The sequence below is a fragment of the Nerophis ophidion genome, linkage group LG06 (assembly GCF_033978795.1).
Source record: "Nerophis ophidion isolate RoL-2023_Sa linkage group LG06, RoL_Noph_v1.0, whole genome shotgun sequence".
NCBI lineage: Eukaryota > Metazoa > Chordata > Actinopteri > Syngnathiformes > Syngnathidae > Nerophis > Nerophis ophidion.
This window is the reverse complement of record NC_084616.1, coordinates 13883754-13899949: the sequence shown is the minus strand read 5'-3', so window position 1 is coordinate 13899949 and position 16196 is coordinate 13883754. Positions and strand designations below refer to the sequence as shown.

Sequence of the window (16196 nt, the reverse complement as noted above, 5' to 3'; positions counted from 1 at the left end):
ACTTCAAATAAAGTACAGTATGTAGGTGATACTGCAAGTAAAGTACAGTATGTAGGTGATACTGCATGTAAAGTACAGTATGTAGGTGATACTTCAAATAAAGTACAGTATGTAGGTGATACTTCAAGCAAAATACAGTATGTAGGTGATACTGCAAGTAAAGTACAGTATGTAGGTTATACTGCATGTAAAGTACAGTATGTAGGTGATACTTCAAATAAAGTACAGTATGCACGTGATACTTCAAGTAAAGTACAGTATGCACGTGATACTTCAAGTAAAGTACAGTATGTAGGTGATACTTCAAGTAAAGTACAGTATGTAGGTGATACTGCATGTAAGGTACAGTATGTAGGTGATACTTCAAGCAAAATACAGTATGTAGGTGATACTGCAAGTAAAGTACAGTATGTAGGTTATACTGCATGTAAAGTACAGTATGTAGGTGATACTTCAAATAAAGTACAGTATGCACGTGATACTTCAAGTAAAGTACAGTATGCACGTGATACTTCAAGTAAAGTACAGTATATAGGTGATACTTCAAGTAAAGTACAGTATGTAGGTTATACTGCAAGTAAAGTACAGTATGTAGGTGATACTGCATGTAAAGTACAGTATGTAGGTGATACTTCAAATAAAGTACAGTATGTAGGTGATACTGCAAGTAAAGTACAGTATGTAGGTGATACTGCATGTAAAGTACAATATGTAGGTGATACTTCAAATAAAGTACAGTATGTAGGTGATACTTCAAGTAAAGTACAGTATGTAGGTGATACTTCAAATAAAGTACAGTATGTAGGTGATACTTCAAATAAAGTACAGTATGTAGGTGATACTTCAAGTAAAGTACTGTATGTAGGTGATACTTCAAGTAAAGTACAGTATGTAGGTGATACTGCATGTAAAGTACAGTATGTAGGTGATACTTCAAATAAAGTACAGTATGTAGGTCATACTTCAAGTAAAGTACAGTATGTAGGTGATACTGCATGTAAAGTACAGTATGTAGGTGATACTTCAAATAAAGTACAGTATGTAGGTCATACTTCAAGTAAAGTACAGTATGTAGGTCATACTTCAAGTAAAGTACAGTATGTAGGTCATACTTCAAGTAAAGTACTGTATGTAGGTGATACTGCATGTAAAGTACAGTATGTAGGTGATACTTCAAATAAAGTACAGTATGTAGGTCATACTTCAAGTAAAGTACAGTATGTAGGTCATACTTCAAGTAAAGTACAGTATGTAGGTCATACTTCAAGTAAAGTACAGTATGTAGGTGATACTTCAAGTAAAGTACAGTATTTAGGTGATACTTCAAGTAAAGTACAGTATGTAGGTGATACTGCAAGTAAAGTACAGTATGTAGGTGATACTGCAAGTAAAGTACAGTACGTATGTGATACTGCAAGTAAAGTACAGTACGTAGGTGATACTTCAAATAAAGTACAGTATGTAGGTGATACTGCAAGTAAAGTAGAGTACGTAGTATTTGCCATGTTGTGTCACCTTGGCCTTGTGAGGCGTCCTCATGTCGAGAGCTTTGACGGGGTGACAGACGGCCACGTAGCGGTCCATGCTCATGACGGTGAGCGTGAAGGTGCTGGTGAACATGTTGTAGTAGTCGATGGACACCACGGCTTTGCACAGAGCGTTGCCAAACGGCCAGAAGCCCAGAAAGACGTCGGTGCCCTGGGGAATCAAACGCAAACAATGGCGATGAGGCGACTTCCGCGGAGCGTGAAAACGCTTCACCTTTCCATCACGCCGCCTTTTGATCGCCATGCGGATTAGACCTCATTTGCATATTAATTAAAAACATAAACCGTCACCTGGCCTTTGCAACTTTGGAGCGAAGACGTCACATTTTAATGGGAATACTCGCATCAGTACTTCAATTAGCATACTGTGTGCCTGATGACCTGTCAATACTTCAATAAGTACATGATGAGCAAAACATCATAAACTCCCATTGAATCGTGCAACAGTACACGTATTCATGTACGCAGAATGTGGATTTCAACTTTGTGCAAAGTTCCTAAGCTGAAGATGACTTGTTTGACTAACAGGACGGAAAATAACTTAATTATCATAGAATACATGTAAATATACCCCAACGACATCTATGCTAATTTCATGTCGACACACATTGTGAAAAAATATACATTTACATATTTTATTCATTTGGAAGGGACGGCGTGGCGCAGTGGCAGAGTGGCCGTGCGCAACCCGAGGGTGCCTGGTTCAATTCCCACCTAGTACCAACCTCGGCACGTCCGTTGTGTCCTGAGCAAGACACTTCACCCTTGCTCCTGATGGGTGCTGGTTAGCGCCTTGCATGGCAGCTCCCTCCATCAGTGTGTGAATGTGTGTGTGAATGGGTAAATGTGGAAGTAGTGTCAAAGCGCTTTGAGTACCTTGAAGGTAGAAAAGCGCTTTACAAGTACAACCCATTTATTTATTTATTCATTTTTTTGTTATTATTTATTTATTTATTTATTTCATTTTGTTTATTTATTTTATCTATTTTATGTATTTATTTATTTAATTATTTATGTATTTATGCATCTATTTAATTAATTAATTTATTTATTATTTTTTATTTATTTAAGTATTCTAATTTTTTCCCCTTTTCTTTTCTTTTTTAATCTATTTTATTCATATTATTTATTTTATTTATTTATTTTATTTGTATTATTTATTTATTTATTAATTTGTTTTATTTATTTCATTTATTTTATTTATTGTAATGTATTGATCCATTTGTTTATTTTATATATTTTATCTATTTATTTATTTAATTGATTTATTAAATTAAATTAATGAATTAATTTAATTCATTAATTTAATTCATTTATTTATTTAATTAACTTACTAATTTTTATTTATTTAAGTATTATTATTTTTTTCCCCTTTTCTTGATTTTTTTCTCTTTTGTCGACATAAATGATATCAACAAGACATGACGTCACATTGTAAATAATGCAACTTCCTGTGCACCGTGCGTATTATAAAATTATACAAAAAATATTTTTCACGGAATACATCCATCCATTTACTACCGCTTATTCCCTTTTGGGGTAGCGGGGGGCGCTGGCGCCTATCTCAGCTACAATCGGGCGGAAGGCGGGGTACACCCTGGACAAGTCGCCACCTCATCGCAGGGCCAACACAGATAGACAGACAACATTCACACTCACATTCACACACTAGGGCCAATTTAGTGTTGCCAATCAACCTATCCCCAGGTGCATGTCTTTGGAAGTGGGAGGAATCCGGAGTACCCGGAGGGAACCCACGCATTCACGGGGAGAACATGCAAACTCCACACAGAAAGATCCCGAGGCTGTATTTGAACCCAGGACTGCAGGACCTTCGTATTGTGAGGCAGACGCACTAACCCCTCTGCCACCGTGAAGCCCCAACGGAATACATACATAATATAAATAAATACATATATTTTTCTTGAATTTTTATATGTTGTATGTCAATACTTAATTTTTATTTTTTTTATTATAATACACAATTACTATCTATCAATAATAAAAATACATGTAACTTTTTTTGGGACAATATACATAATATAAAAAAAATATATATATACACACATATATACATATACACACACATATATATACATATATATAGCTATATATAGCTATATATATATATATATATATATATATACATACACACACATACATATATATATGTATATATATAGACATATATTTTTATACATATAAATAATTTCGCTCCCTACTATTTTTAATATATAATACACTGCATCATTTCAATAATATCACTGAACATAGGAATGAACAATCTCACCTGGAAAGGTAAAGTGGCGAGGAACAAAGAGTCGGCCAGAGCCAAGTTGAAGATGTAGATGTTGGTGGCCGTCTTCATCTTGGTGTATCTGTGCACACACACACACACACATGCACACACACACACACACACACACACACACACACACACACACACACACACACACACACACACACACACACACACACACACACACACACACACACACACACACACACACACACACACACACACGTACAGTATACAGTATAAGAATACACACATACCATATTGCAAATCATTTCCAACCTATATCTAATTAAATAGACTGCAAAGACAAGATACTTAATGTTCCAACTGGTAAACCTTGTTATTTTTTTTGCAAATATTAGCTCATTTGGTATTTGATGCCTGCAACCTGTTTCAAAAGAGCTGGCACAAGTGGCAAAAAAGACTGAGAAAATTGAGGAATGCCCAGCAAACACTTATTTGGAACATCCCACAGGTGGAACAGGCTACTTGGGAACAGGTGGATGCTGTGATTGGGTATAAAAGCAGTTTCCATGAAATGTTCAGTCGTTCACAAACAAGGACGGGGCGAGGGTCACCACTTTTGTGAACAAATGCGTGAGCAAATTGTCCCAACAGTTTGAGACCAACATTTGTCAATCAGCTATTGCAAGGAATTTAGGGTTTTCACCATCTACGGTCTGTAATATCTTTAAAAGGTTCAGAAAATCTGGAGAAATCACTGCACCTAAGCGATGATATTACGGACCCCCGATCCCTCAGCATCAAAAAGCGACGTCCGTGTGTAAAGGATATCACCACGCGGGCTTCAGAAAACCACTGTCAATAACTACTGTTGGTCGCTACATCTGTAAGTGCAAGTTAAAACTCTACTATGCAAAGCGAAAGTCATTTATCAACAACACCCGGAATTGCCGCCGGCTTCGCTGGGCCTAGTATGGACTGATGGAAAGTGGTAAAAGTGTTTTGTGGTCTGACCAGTCCACATTTCAAATCGTTTTTGGAAACTGTGGACGTTGTGACTTCCGGAACAAAGAGGAAAAGAACCATCCAGATTGTTCTAGAGGCAACGTTGAAAAGCCAGCATCAGGTGAACTATTCTCTTTTAAGGAATCCACTGCAAAAATGCTTGTCAAAGATCCTCTATGTGAAAAGAGGACTCAACTTTATTGGGGGGGAATCTAATGCAAGAACCCTTGTCAAAGATCCTCCATATGACAGCAGAACTCTTCTCTTTTAAGGAATCTACTGCAAAATTGCTTGTCAAAGATCCTCTTTGTGAAAAGAGTGCTCGACCGTTTTTAGAAATCTACTGCAAGAATGACTGTCAAAGATCCTTTATATGACAGGCAAGCTCTTCTCTTTTAAGGAATTTACTACCAAAAAATATTGTCAAAGATCCTCAATGTGAAAAGAGTAGTCAACTTTTTTTTTTTAGAAATCTAGTGCAAGAACGCTTGTCAAAGATCCTCTAAATGATCAGAAGAACTCTACTGCATATATGCTTGTCAAAGATCCTTTTTTTTAGAAATCTACTGCAAGAACGCTTGTCAAAGATCCTCTATGTGACAGGAGAACTCGTCCCTTTTAAGGAATCTACTGCAAAATTGCTTGTCAAAGATCCTCTATGTGGAAAAAAAGCACTTGATTGTTTTTGGAAATATACTGCAATAATGCTTGTCAAAGATCTTCTATATGACAGTAGAACTTTTCTCTTTTAAGGATTTTACTGCCAAAATGCTTGTCAAAGATCCTCTGTGCAAAAAAAGCACTTGACTGTTTTTCGAAATCTATTACAAGAACTCCTGTCAAAGATCCTCTATAAGACAGGAGAGCTCTTCTCTTTTAAGGAATCTACTGCAAAATTGCTTGTCAAAGATCCTTTATATGACAGGAGAACTCTTCTCTTTTAAGGATTTTACTGCCAAAATGCTTGTCAAAGATCCTCTGTGTAAAAAAAGCACTCTGATGTTTTTTTTATATCTACTACAAGAACTCTTGCCAAAGATCCTCTATATAACAGGTGAACTCTTCTCTTTTTAAGGAATCTACTGCAACATTTTTTGTCAAAGATCTTCTATGTGCAAAAACACTTGACTGTTTTGAGAAATTTACTGCAAGAACGATGGTCAAAGATCCTTTATATGACTCCTTCAAGGAATCCACTGCAAACATGCTTGTCAAAGATCCTCTATGTGAAAAAACAGTCATATGTTTTTACAAATCTACTACAAGAACTCTTGTCAAAGATCCTCTATATAGCAGGAGAACTCTTCTCTTTTTAGGATTCTATTGAAAAAATGCTCGTCAAAGATCCTCTATATGACAGGAGATCTCTTCTCTTTTAAGGAATCTACTGCAAAAATGCTTGTCAAAGATCCTCCATACGACAGGAGAGCTCTTCTCTTTTTAAAGAATCTACTGCAAAATTGCTTGTCAAAGATCCTCTATGTGAGAAAAGCACTTGACTGTTTATAGAAATCTACTGAAAGAACGATGGTCAAAGATTCTCTATATGACTCTTAGGAATCCACTGCAAACATGCTTGTCAAAGATCCTCTATGGGCAAAAACACTCGACTGTTTATAGAAATCTACTGCAAGAACGATGGTCAAAGATCCTCTATATGACTTGTTCTAAGAATCCACTGCAAACATGCTTGTCAAAGATCCTCTATGTGCAAAAACACTCGACTGTTTATAGAAATCTACTGCAAGAACGATGGTCAAAGATCCTCTATATGACTTGTTCAAAGAATCCACTGCAAACATGCTTGTCAAAGATCCTCTACGGAGCAGGAGCGCTCTGCTCTTTGAACCGCACCTCCAAGTTCCTCCTTGGCCGAGTTGCCTCGTCTTCCTCTCCATCAAAGATGGGCGCGGGAAGCGGGATGAAAGCAAAGTGATGACTCTTTCATCCGCCGTGCTTCTGCCTCTCAAATATTCATCATCACTGTCAATTATTCACACGCCGCAGCGAGCCTCACAAAACACGCCGACTCGTTCACGCCGTTTCTCTCCCGGCGCTGGCCACACACCGCTGTGGGACGGCCTCGCTCGACGTGGTCGTGTTGCCTATCAGGACTTGGACATCCATTGGGTTGAGTTCAGGACTCTTGAGGGGGGGGAAAAGACTTTAATTAAAAATCTGGGACGCGTATTTGAGGATGGCGATGCCGCCCCACAACGTGTTTTCGGCAAAAACAAACAGATTGCGAGTACTTGTACGAACACACTGCCATAACACGCCAGTCAAAGATCCTTCACCATTTTGAGTCGTGAAGATCACGAGCCGTCGTCAGTCTTTTGCTTCCCGGCACAGATGGTGGGATTAGCGCAGCATGTTTGCGTGTCAAAGAGACGGCTTGAGGTCTGGCAGAGTATCCCATGTGGGTGGTCCAGGTCTCGCCGCACGTTAAAAAGTGTCACAAAATGCTCACTGACAATGTTCGATTGATGTAGATCAGGGGTGCCCGTTACGTCGATCGCGGGCTACCAGTCGACCGCGGGGGGTGTGTCAGTCGATCTCCAGCCAGGCTTTTAAAAAAAATAGACCTAAAAATGAGTGATCATCAATCTTCACCAAGACGTCGCTTAAGTGACATTCACGGTACCGGAGGGTCTTGTGAGATGACGCTGGCTGCTGCAAGATCATTATTATGAAAATATGACCGAGAGGAAGGCGAGAAACACTTTTTATTTCAACAGACTCTCGCGCCGTACCTTCCGTCAAAACTCTAAAGGCCGACTGCACATTTCCTATCTTCACAATAAAAGCCCTGCTTCATGCTGCCTTACGCTAACTAAATACAGAGTCTTGGAAAACTGGCGTGCACAAGCGATCCCTCAGAAAGCTGGCGTGCACATCACTTGTGCACGCCAGCTTTCCGAGACTCTTATTTTGTTAGCGCAGGCAGCACGAAGCAGGGCTTTTATTGTGAAGATAGGAAATGTGCAGTCGGCCTTTAGAGTTTTGACGGAAGGGACGGCGCGAAAGTCTGTTGAAATAAAAAGTGTTTCTCGCCTTCCTGTCTGTCATTTTTTCATAAGAATGAACTGGCAGCAGCCAGCGTCATCTCACAAGACCCTCGGGTGCCGTGAATGTCAATCAAGCAAGCTACGGAATTTGCCGCCAATGTTTTTCTTGTAAAGTGTATGGAAGCTGGATGAATGAGATGCCAAAAACCAACCACTTTCATGTGGTATTGTACAGAAAGGACAACTTTTTTTCTCCTCCATTTGAAAATGTGGGCGTTATCATCATTACTGTCTGATTCCAATCAATGCAAGTCATCAGAATCAGGTAATACACCAACTTAAATTCTTGTCTTCGTGAAAGAAAGACATCTATATGTGTTACACATGCTTGTATTACCATTAAACACATTTAACTTGTTTACAAAAATGTCTCTTTCATAAATAAATAAATATAAATGATATATATAAATGAGGTAGATCCCCTCGAGTTGGTCAATTGAAAAGTAGCTCGCCTGCAGAAAAAGTGTGGGCACCCCTGATGTAGATGTACACAACATGTACGATGAGGGCACACAATAACACTAAAAGTAAAAAAACAACAACATGTTTGGTATGTTTTAGGTACATTGGTAATGCTAAATGGTCTTCAATGTTAGCAAAATGTAGACATTAGCTTAAGTAAAGACGCTCAATTAAATTCAATGTTAGCAAAACATATACATTAGCTCCACTAAAGACCCTCAATAGTAATCGATGTTGGCAAATTGTATACATTAGCTTCACTAAAGACGCTCAATTGACTTCAATGTTAGCAAAATGCATACATTAGCTTCACTAAAGACGCTCAATTGTATTGAATGTTAGCAAAATGTATGCATTAGCTTCACTAAAGACGCTCAATTGTATTCAATTGACTTCAATGTTAGCAAAACGTATACATTAGCTTCACTAAAGACGCTCAATTGTATTCAATGTTAGCAAAATGTATACATTAGCTTCACTAAAGACGCTCAATTGTATTCAATTGACTTCAATGTTAGCAACACGTATACATTAGCTTCACTAAAGACGCTCAATTGTATTCAATTGACTTCAATGTTAGCAACATGTATGCATTAGCTTCACTAAAGACGCTCAATTGTATTCAATTGACTTCAATGTTAGCAAAACGTATACATTAGCTTCACTAAAGACGCTCAATTGTATTGAATGTTAGCAAAATGTATGCATTAGCTTCACTAAAGACGCTCAATTGTATTCAATTGACTTCAATGTTAGCAACACGTATACATTAGCTTCACTAAAGACGCTCAATTGTATTCAATGTTAGCAAAATGTATACATTAGCTTCACTAAAGACGATAAATTTACTTCAATGTTAGCAAAATGTATGCATTAGCTTCAGTAAAGACGCTTAATTGTATTCAATGATAGCAAAACGTTTGCATTAGCTTCACTAAAGACGCTCAAATGTCTTAGATGTTAACAAAATGTATATATTAACTTCAGTAAAGATGATAAATTGACTTAAATGTTAACAAAACGTATATATTTGCTTCACTAAAGGCGCTCAATTGTCTTCAATGTTAGCAAAACGTACACATTAGCTTCAGTAAAGACGCTAAATTGTATTTAATGTTAGCAAAACGTATGCATTAGCTTCACTAAAGACGCTCAATAGTAATCAATGTAAGCAAAATGTATACATTAGCTTCAGTAAAGACGATAAATTGACTTAAATGTTAACAAAACGTATATATTAGCTTCACTAAAGACGCTCAATTGTTTTAATGCTAGCAAAATGTTTGCATTAGCTTCACTAAAGACGATAAATTGACTTAAATGTTAAAAAAACGTACATATTAGCTTCACTGAAGACGCTCATTTGTATTGAATGTTAGCAAAATGTATGCATTAGCTTCACTAAAGACGCTCAATTGTATTCAATGTTAGCAAAATGTATACATTAGCTTCACTAAAGACGATACATTTAAATGGGTTGTACTTGTATAGCGCTTTTCTACCTTCAAGGTACTCAAAGCGCTTTGACACTACTTCCACATTTACCCATTCACACACACATTCACACACTGATGGAGGGAGCTGCCATGCAAGGCGCCAACCAGCACCCATCAGGAGCAAGGGTGAAGTGTCTTGCTCAGGACACAACGGACGTGACGAGGTTGGTTCTAGGTGGGATTTGAACCAGTGACCCTCGGGTTGCGCACGGCCACTCTCCCACTGCGCCACGCCGTCCCATTTACTTCAATGTTGGCAAAATGTATGCATTAGCTTCAGTAAAGACGCTTAATTGTATTCAATGATAGCAAAACGTTTGCATTAGCTTCACTAAAGACGCTCAATTGTCTTAAATGTTAACAAAATGTATATATTAACTTCAGTAAAGACGATAAATTGACTTAAATGTTAACAAAACGTATATATTTGCTTCACTAAAGACGCTCAATTGTCTTCAATGTTAGCAAAACGTACACATTAGCTTCAGTAAAGACGCTAAATTGTATTTAATGTTAGCAAAACGTATGCATTAGCTTCACTAAAGACGCTCAATAGTAATCAATGTAAGCAAAATGTATACATTAGCTTCACTAAAGACGATAAATTGACTTAAATGTTAACAAAACGTATATATTAGCTTCACTAAAGACGCTCAATTGTTTTGATGCTAGCAAAATGTTTGCATTAGCTTCACTAAAGACGATAAATTGACTTAAATGTAAAAAAAAACGTATATATTAGCTTCACTGAAGACGCTCATTTGTATTGAATGTTAGCAAAATGTATGCATTAGCTTCACTAAAGACGATAAATTGTCTTCAATGTTAGCAAAATGTATGCATTAGCTTCACTAAAGACGCTTAATTGTCTTCAATGTCAGCAAAATGTATACATTAGCTTCACTAAAGACGATAAATTGTCGTCAATGTTAGCAAAACGTATACATTAGCTTCACTGAAGACGCTCATTTGTATTGAATGTTAGCAAAATGCATGCATTAGCTTCACTGAAGACGATAAATTGTCTTCAATGTTAGCAAAACGTATGCTTTAGCTTCACTAAAGACACTCAATAGTAATCAATGTTAGCAAAATGTATGCATTAGCTTCACTAAAGACGCTCTATTGTCTTCAATGTCAGCAAAATATATACATTAGCTTCACTAAAGACGATAAATTGACTTTAATTTTAGCAAAACGTAAACATTAGCTTCACTAATGACGTTCAATTGTTTTAATGCTAGCAAAACGTTTGCATTAGCTTCACTATAGACGCTTAATAGTAATCAATGTTAGCAAAATGTATAAATTAGCTTCACTACAGACGCTCTATTGTCTTCAATGTCAGCAAAATGTATACATTAGCTTCACTAAAGACGATAAATTGACTTTAATGTTAGAAAAACGTAAACATTAGCTTCCCTTAAGATGCTCAATTGTCTTAAATAATAGCAAAACGTATAAATTAGCTTCAGTAAAGACGCCTAGTTGTATTAAATGTTAGCAAAACGTTTGCATTAGCTTCACTAAAGACGCACAATTGACTTCAATGTTAGCAAAATGTATACATTAGCTTCAGCAAAGACGATAAATTGACTTAAATGTTAACTAAACGTATATATTTGCTTCACTAAAGACGCTCAATTGTCTTCAATGTTAGCAAAACGTATACATTAGCTTCAGTAAAGACGCTAAATTGTATTCAATGTTAGCAAAACGTATGCATTAGCTTCACTAAAGACGCGCAAATGTTTTACTGCTAGCAAAACGTATACATTAGCTTCACTAAAGACACTCAATTGTGTTCAATGTTAGCAAAACGTATACATTAGTTTCACTGAAGACGATAAATTGACTTTAATGTTAGCAAAACGTATACATTAGCTTCACTGAAGACGATAAATTGACTTTAATGTTAGCAAAACGTAAACATTAGCTTCACTAAAGACACTACATTGACTTCAACGATAGCAAAACTTGGAATTGAAACGCAAATCGGATAACATCACCGATAAGCTTTCTGAAATGCAAAGATCCCCTTTGCAAGTCTTGTGGTTTCTATGTCGTACCGTGTATACGTCAGTATGTTACCATTATTTGATGTTACTATTTTATGTTCGTAGGTCACTAAGTGGCTATAATCAATATGTTTGTAAACATACTGTTTACTGTGTTGGTATGTCACCATGTTGTGTGACACTATCTAGTATGTCAGTGTGTTACTATTTCTACGCGACTGTTTTGTTTGTTATCATGTTATTACGTTTAGCATGTTAGTAAGTTACTATATTTAGTATCTTTTACACATACTATGTTTACTACACACACACATATATATAAATATATATATATATATATATATATATATATATCATCTTGAATTGGGCAAGTAGTTTAGTGAAGTAGTACTACACAAAGAGCACCCGTTTCAAAGAAGTACTCGAGGATCAAAGAAGAACAAAAAGGTGATTAGGAAGCTGAAGTTGATTCCTCCTCCAGTCGCCATCTTGAAGGGTTCCTGAAGACCACACTAAGCCTCCAATTTCTGATGAGACGTCTGACACCTCTCACAGCTTGTATCAGTGTCGGTGTGACTCAACACACACACACGCACGCACGCACACACACACACACACACACACACACTTGCATTTTTTTTTTACTGCATGCACCCGTAACTACTTTAAATGTATTCCTGTGCAGTTTTAATCATTTATGTCGGCGCCAAAATATCGCAACACCAAACGTCGTAATAGGAAGCTTTGTAACATGAAATGTCGTACCACGAAACGGCGTACCACAAAACGCCGTACCATGAAACGTCGTAATACGAATCGTCGTAACACGAATCGTCGTAAGACGAATCGTCGTAAGACGAATCGTCGTAACACGAATCATCGTAACACGAATCGTCGTAACACGAATCGTCGTAACACGAATCGTCGCAACACAAATCTTCGAATTGCCGTAACACGAAACATCGTAACAACAAACGTCGTAACACGAAACGTGGTAACACGAAACGTGGTAACACGAAACGTCGTGACATGAAACCTCGTGACATGAAACCTCGTAATACGAAACGTCGTAACACGAAACGTCGTAACACGAAACATCGTACCACGAATCATAGTGACACGAGACGTCGTGACACGAAACGTCGTGACACGAAACGTTGTAACACGAAACGTCGTAACACGAATCATAATGCCACGAGACGTTGTGACATGAAACGTTGCGACATGAAACGTCGTAACACGAAACATCGTAACACGAAACATCGTAACACGAAACGTCGTAACACGAAATGTCGTAAGACACAACGTCGCAACACAAAACGTCGCAACACAAAACGTCGCAACACAAAACGTCGCAACACAAAACGTCGCAACACAAATCTTTGAATCTTCGAATCTTCATAACACAAATCGCCGTAACACGAAACATCGCAACACGAAACGGCACAACATGAAACGTCGTAACACGAATCGTCGTAACACAAATCATCCTAACACGAATCGTAGTAACACGAAACGTCGTAACATGAAACGTAACGCAAAACACGGTAACACAAAGTATTGTAACACAAAACTTCGTAACACGAATCGTCGTAACACAAAACGTCTTAACACAAAACGTCGTAATACGAAACGTCGTAATGTGAAACGTCGCAACAAGAAATGTCGTAACAAGAAACGTCGTAACACAAATCTTTGAATCTTCATAACACGAATCACCGTAACACGAAACATCGCAACACGAAACGGCACAACACGAAACGTCGTACCACGAATCGTCGTAATACGAATCGTCCTAACACGAATCGTCGTAACACAAATCATTGTAACACGAATCGTAGTAACACGAAACGTCGTAAAATGAAACGTAACACAAAATGCGGTAACACGAAGCATCGTAACATGAAACTTCGTAACATGAAACGTCGTAACACGAAACGCCATAACACGAAACGTCGTAACACGAAACATCGTAACACAAATCTTCGAATCTTCATAACACGAATCGCCGTAACGTCGAAACACGAAACATTGTCTCACAAAACGCTGTAATACCAAATGCTGTAACTAACACCAACTCATTAACTCATCATTAACTCATCATCAACTCGTCAACTATTCTAGGAAGGCTGTCCACAAGGTTGCGGAGTGCGTTTATAGGAATTTTCCACCATTCTTCCAAAAGCGCATTGGTGAGGTCACACACTGATGTTGGTCGAGAAGGCCTGGCTCTCAGGCTCCGTTCTAGTTCATCCCCAAGGTGTTCTATCGGGTTCAGGTCAGGACTCTGTGCAGGCCAGTCAAGTTCATCTACAGCAGACTCTGTCATCAACTCATCAACACATCATCAACTCATCATCAACTCATCAGCTCATCAACTCATCATCATCATCATCAACTATTCTGGGAAGGCTGTGTTTATACTAATTTTCGACCGTTCTCCCAAAAGCGCATTGGTGAGGTCGAGAAGGCCTGGCTGTCAGTCTCTGTTCTAATTCATACCAAAGGTGTTCTATCAGGTTTAGGTAAGGACACTGTGCAGGCCAGTCAAGTTCATCCACACCAGACTCTGTCATCAACTCATCATCAACATCAGTACTAGTATAGTATCGCGGTACTAATGAATCAAAAACGGTACTATACTTTGTTTGAAAAGTACCTGTCGCGTCGTGACATTGCTAGTTTTACGAGCAGAGGAGCATGTTCGGGAGCGCACACACACAGAGTACTTATAAGCCGACATAGTGTGGAGACAGAAAAGAGAGAACGGACACAGTTTGGCCTGAAAAGTAAAAATAAAAGTGAAGTTATAACACTGAAACGCCCTCAGGAAGAGGTGCTTTAAGACATGGCTAATCCTCGCTTCCATGGCGACGAAAAAAGATTGTTTCTTACAAGTATCGTTATCACTGGAGGACGAGGCATAGCTAAACATGCTTCACTACACACCGTAGGAGGATACAATAGCTCACCGGCATCACCCTTAACAAAAGTTAATGTAAATTAAACAAATGGGTGGATCTACACCTGACATCCACAGTAATGATACCAATTAGTCGATACCACTATGATTACATCGATATTTTTATCGCCACAAAATCTATTTTCCTTTTTTAAAAATGTTTATAAACTCAGTAAATACGTCCCCGGACACACATGCATGATCCTGTGACTACTTGGTATCGAACCGATACCTAAATGTGTGGTATCATCCAAAACTGATGCATAGTATCAAAGAAGAGAAGAATAAGTGATTATTACATTTTAACAGAAGTGCTTTTGTTCAAATAAAGGTAATGATGACATTTTTTTGTGGTACCGAACAGTATCGAAACACATTTTGGTACCGGTACTGGTACCAAAATATTGGTATCGGGACAACCCTAGTGTGACTTATGAACAAGCGCAACAAAAATTATAAAATTACACGCACACATGAACTTGACAAATGTTCAAATGGGATGGCCACAGTTTGACCCTGGATCTGACCGATTCCACTATTTTCTCCAGGTGTTGTAGGTCTTCCGGTCATTTGATTGCTGCTCCGGGTGTTGTTGATCGTAAAGAAATATGCTAATGCATCGGGAGCAGCTAATAAGTTTGCAGACCGACCTCAGCTTTGTGCTCCTCCGCCAGGCTTCATTAGCCGCGCGCTGGCGGCGACGCTGAGGATGAAAGAATAAAACGGGTATAATGAGGGGCGGCCGGAAGATGAAAGGAAGAAACGCTCCAGTTCTGGCTGCGACAAAAGATGGAATCCAACGAGCAACCCTTAAAGCCACACGGAACACGTTGAAGAGAGGGAGTAAAGGAGGGAAGGAACAAAAGAAGGAAGATAAAAGTGATGATGAAAAAAACGAAGTAACGAAGGAAGGAGGTAAGAAAGGAAGGAACAAACAAAAGAAAGAAGGAAAAAGTAATGATGGAAGAAGGGAAGGAAGAAAGGAAGAAATGTAGGAAGGAAGGAGGGAGTGAAGGAACAAAGGAACGAATAAAAGAAGGAAGAAAAAAGTAATAATCGAAGGAGAAAAGAAGGAAGGAGGGAAGGAAGGAAGGCATAAGGGAAGGAATAAACACAAGAAGGAAGGAAAAAGTGATGATGGAAGGAAAGATGGAGGAACAAAGGGAGAAGGGAAGGAAGGAAGGAGTAAAGGAAGGAAGGAACAAACAAAATAAATAACAAAAAAGTAATGATGGAAGGAAGGAAAAAAGGAAGGAAGGAAGGAAGGACGGAATAAAAGAATGAAGAATAAAGTAATGATCGAAGGAAGGAAAGAAGGAAGAAGGGACTAAAGAAAGGAAAGAAGGAAGGACGGAAGGAAAGGAGGACAAAAGAA

At 38.2% G+C, this 16196-nt stretch overlaps 1 protein-coding gene across 1 annotated transcript in view; it reads right to left on the bottom strand.

The window, feature by feature from the left end:
- oprl1 (opiate receptor-like 1) overlaps window positions 1–16196 on the bottom strand; it is an 87200-nt gene that overhangs the window by 30883 nt on the left and 40121 nt on the right. Inside the window, exons 3-4 of the mRNA XM_061902709.1 lie at window positions 3838–3925; window positions 1516–1698 (exon numbers count right to left, since the gene is read on the bottom strand). Coding sequence (XP_061758693.1) covers window positions 1516–1698; window positions 3838–3925 — 271 coding nt within the window. The remainder of the gene's footprint in view (window positions 1–1515; window positions 1699–3837; window positions 3926–16196) is intronic.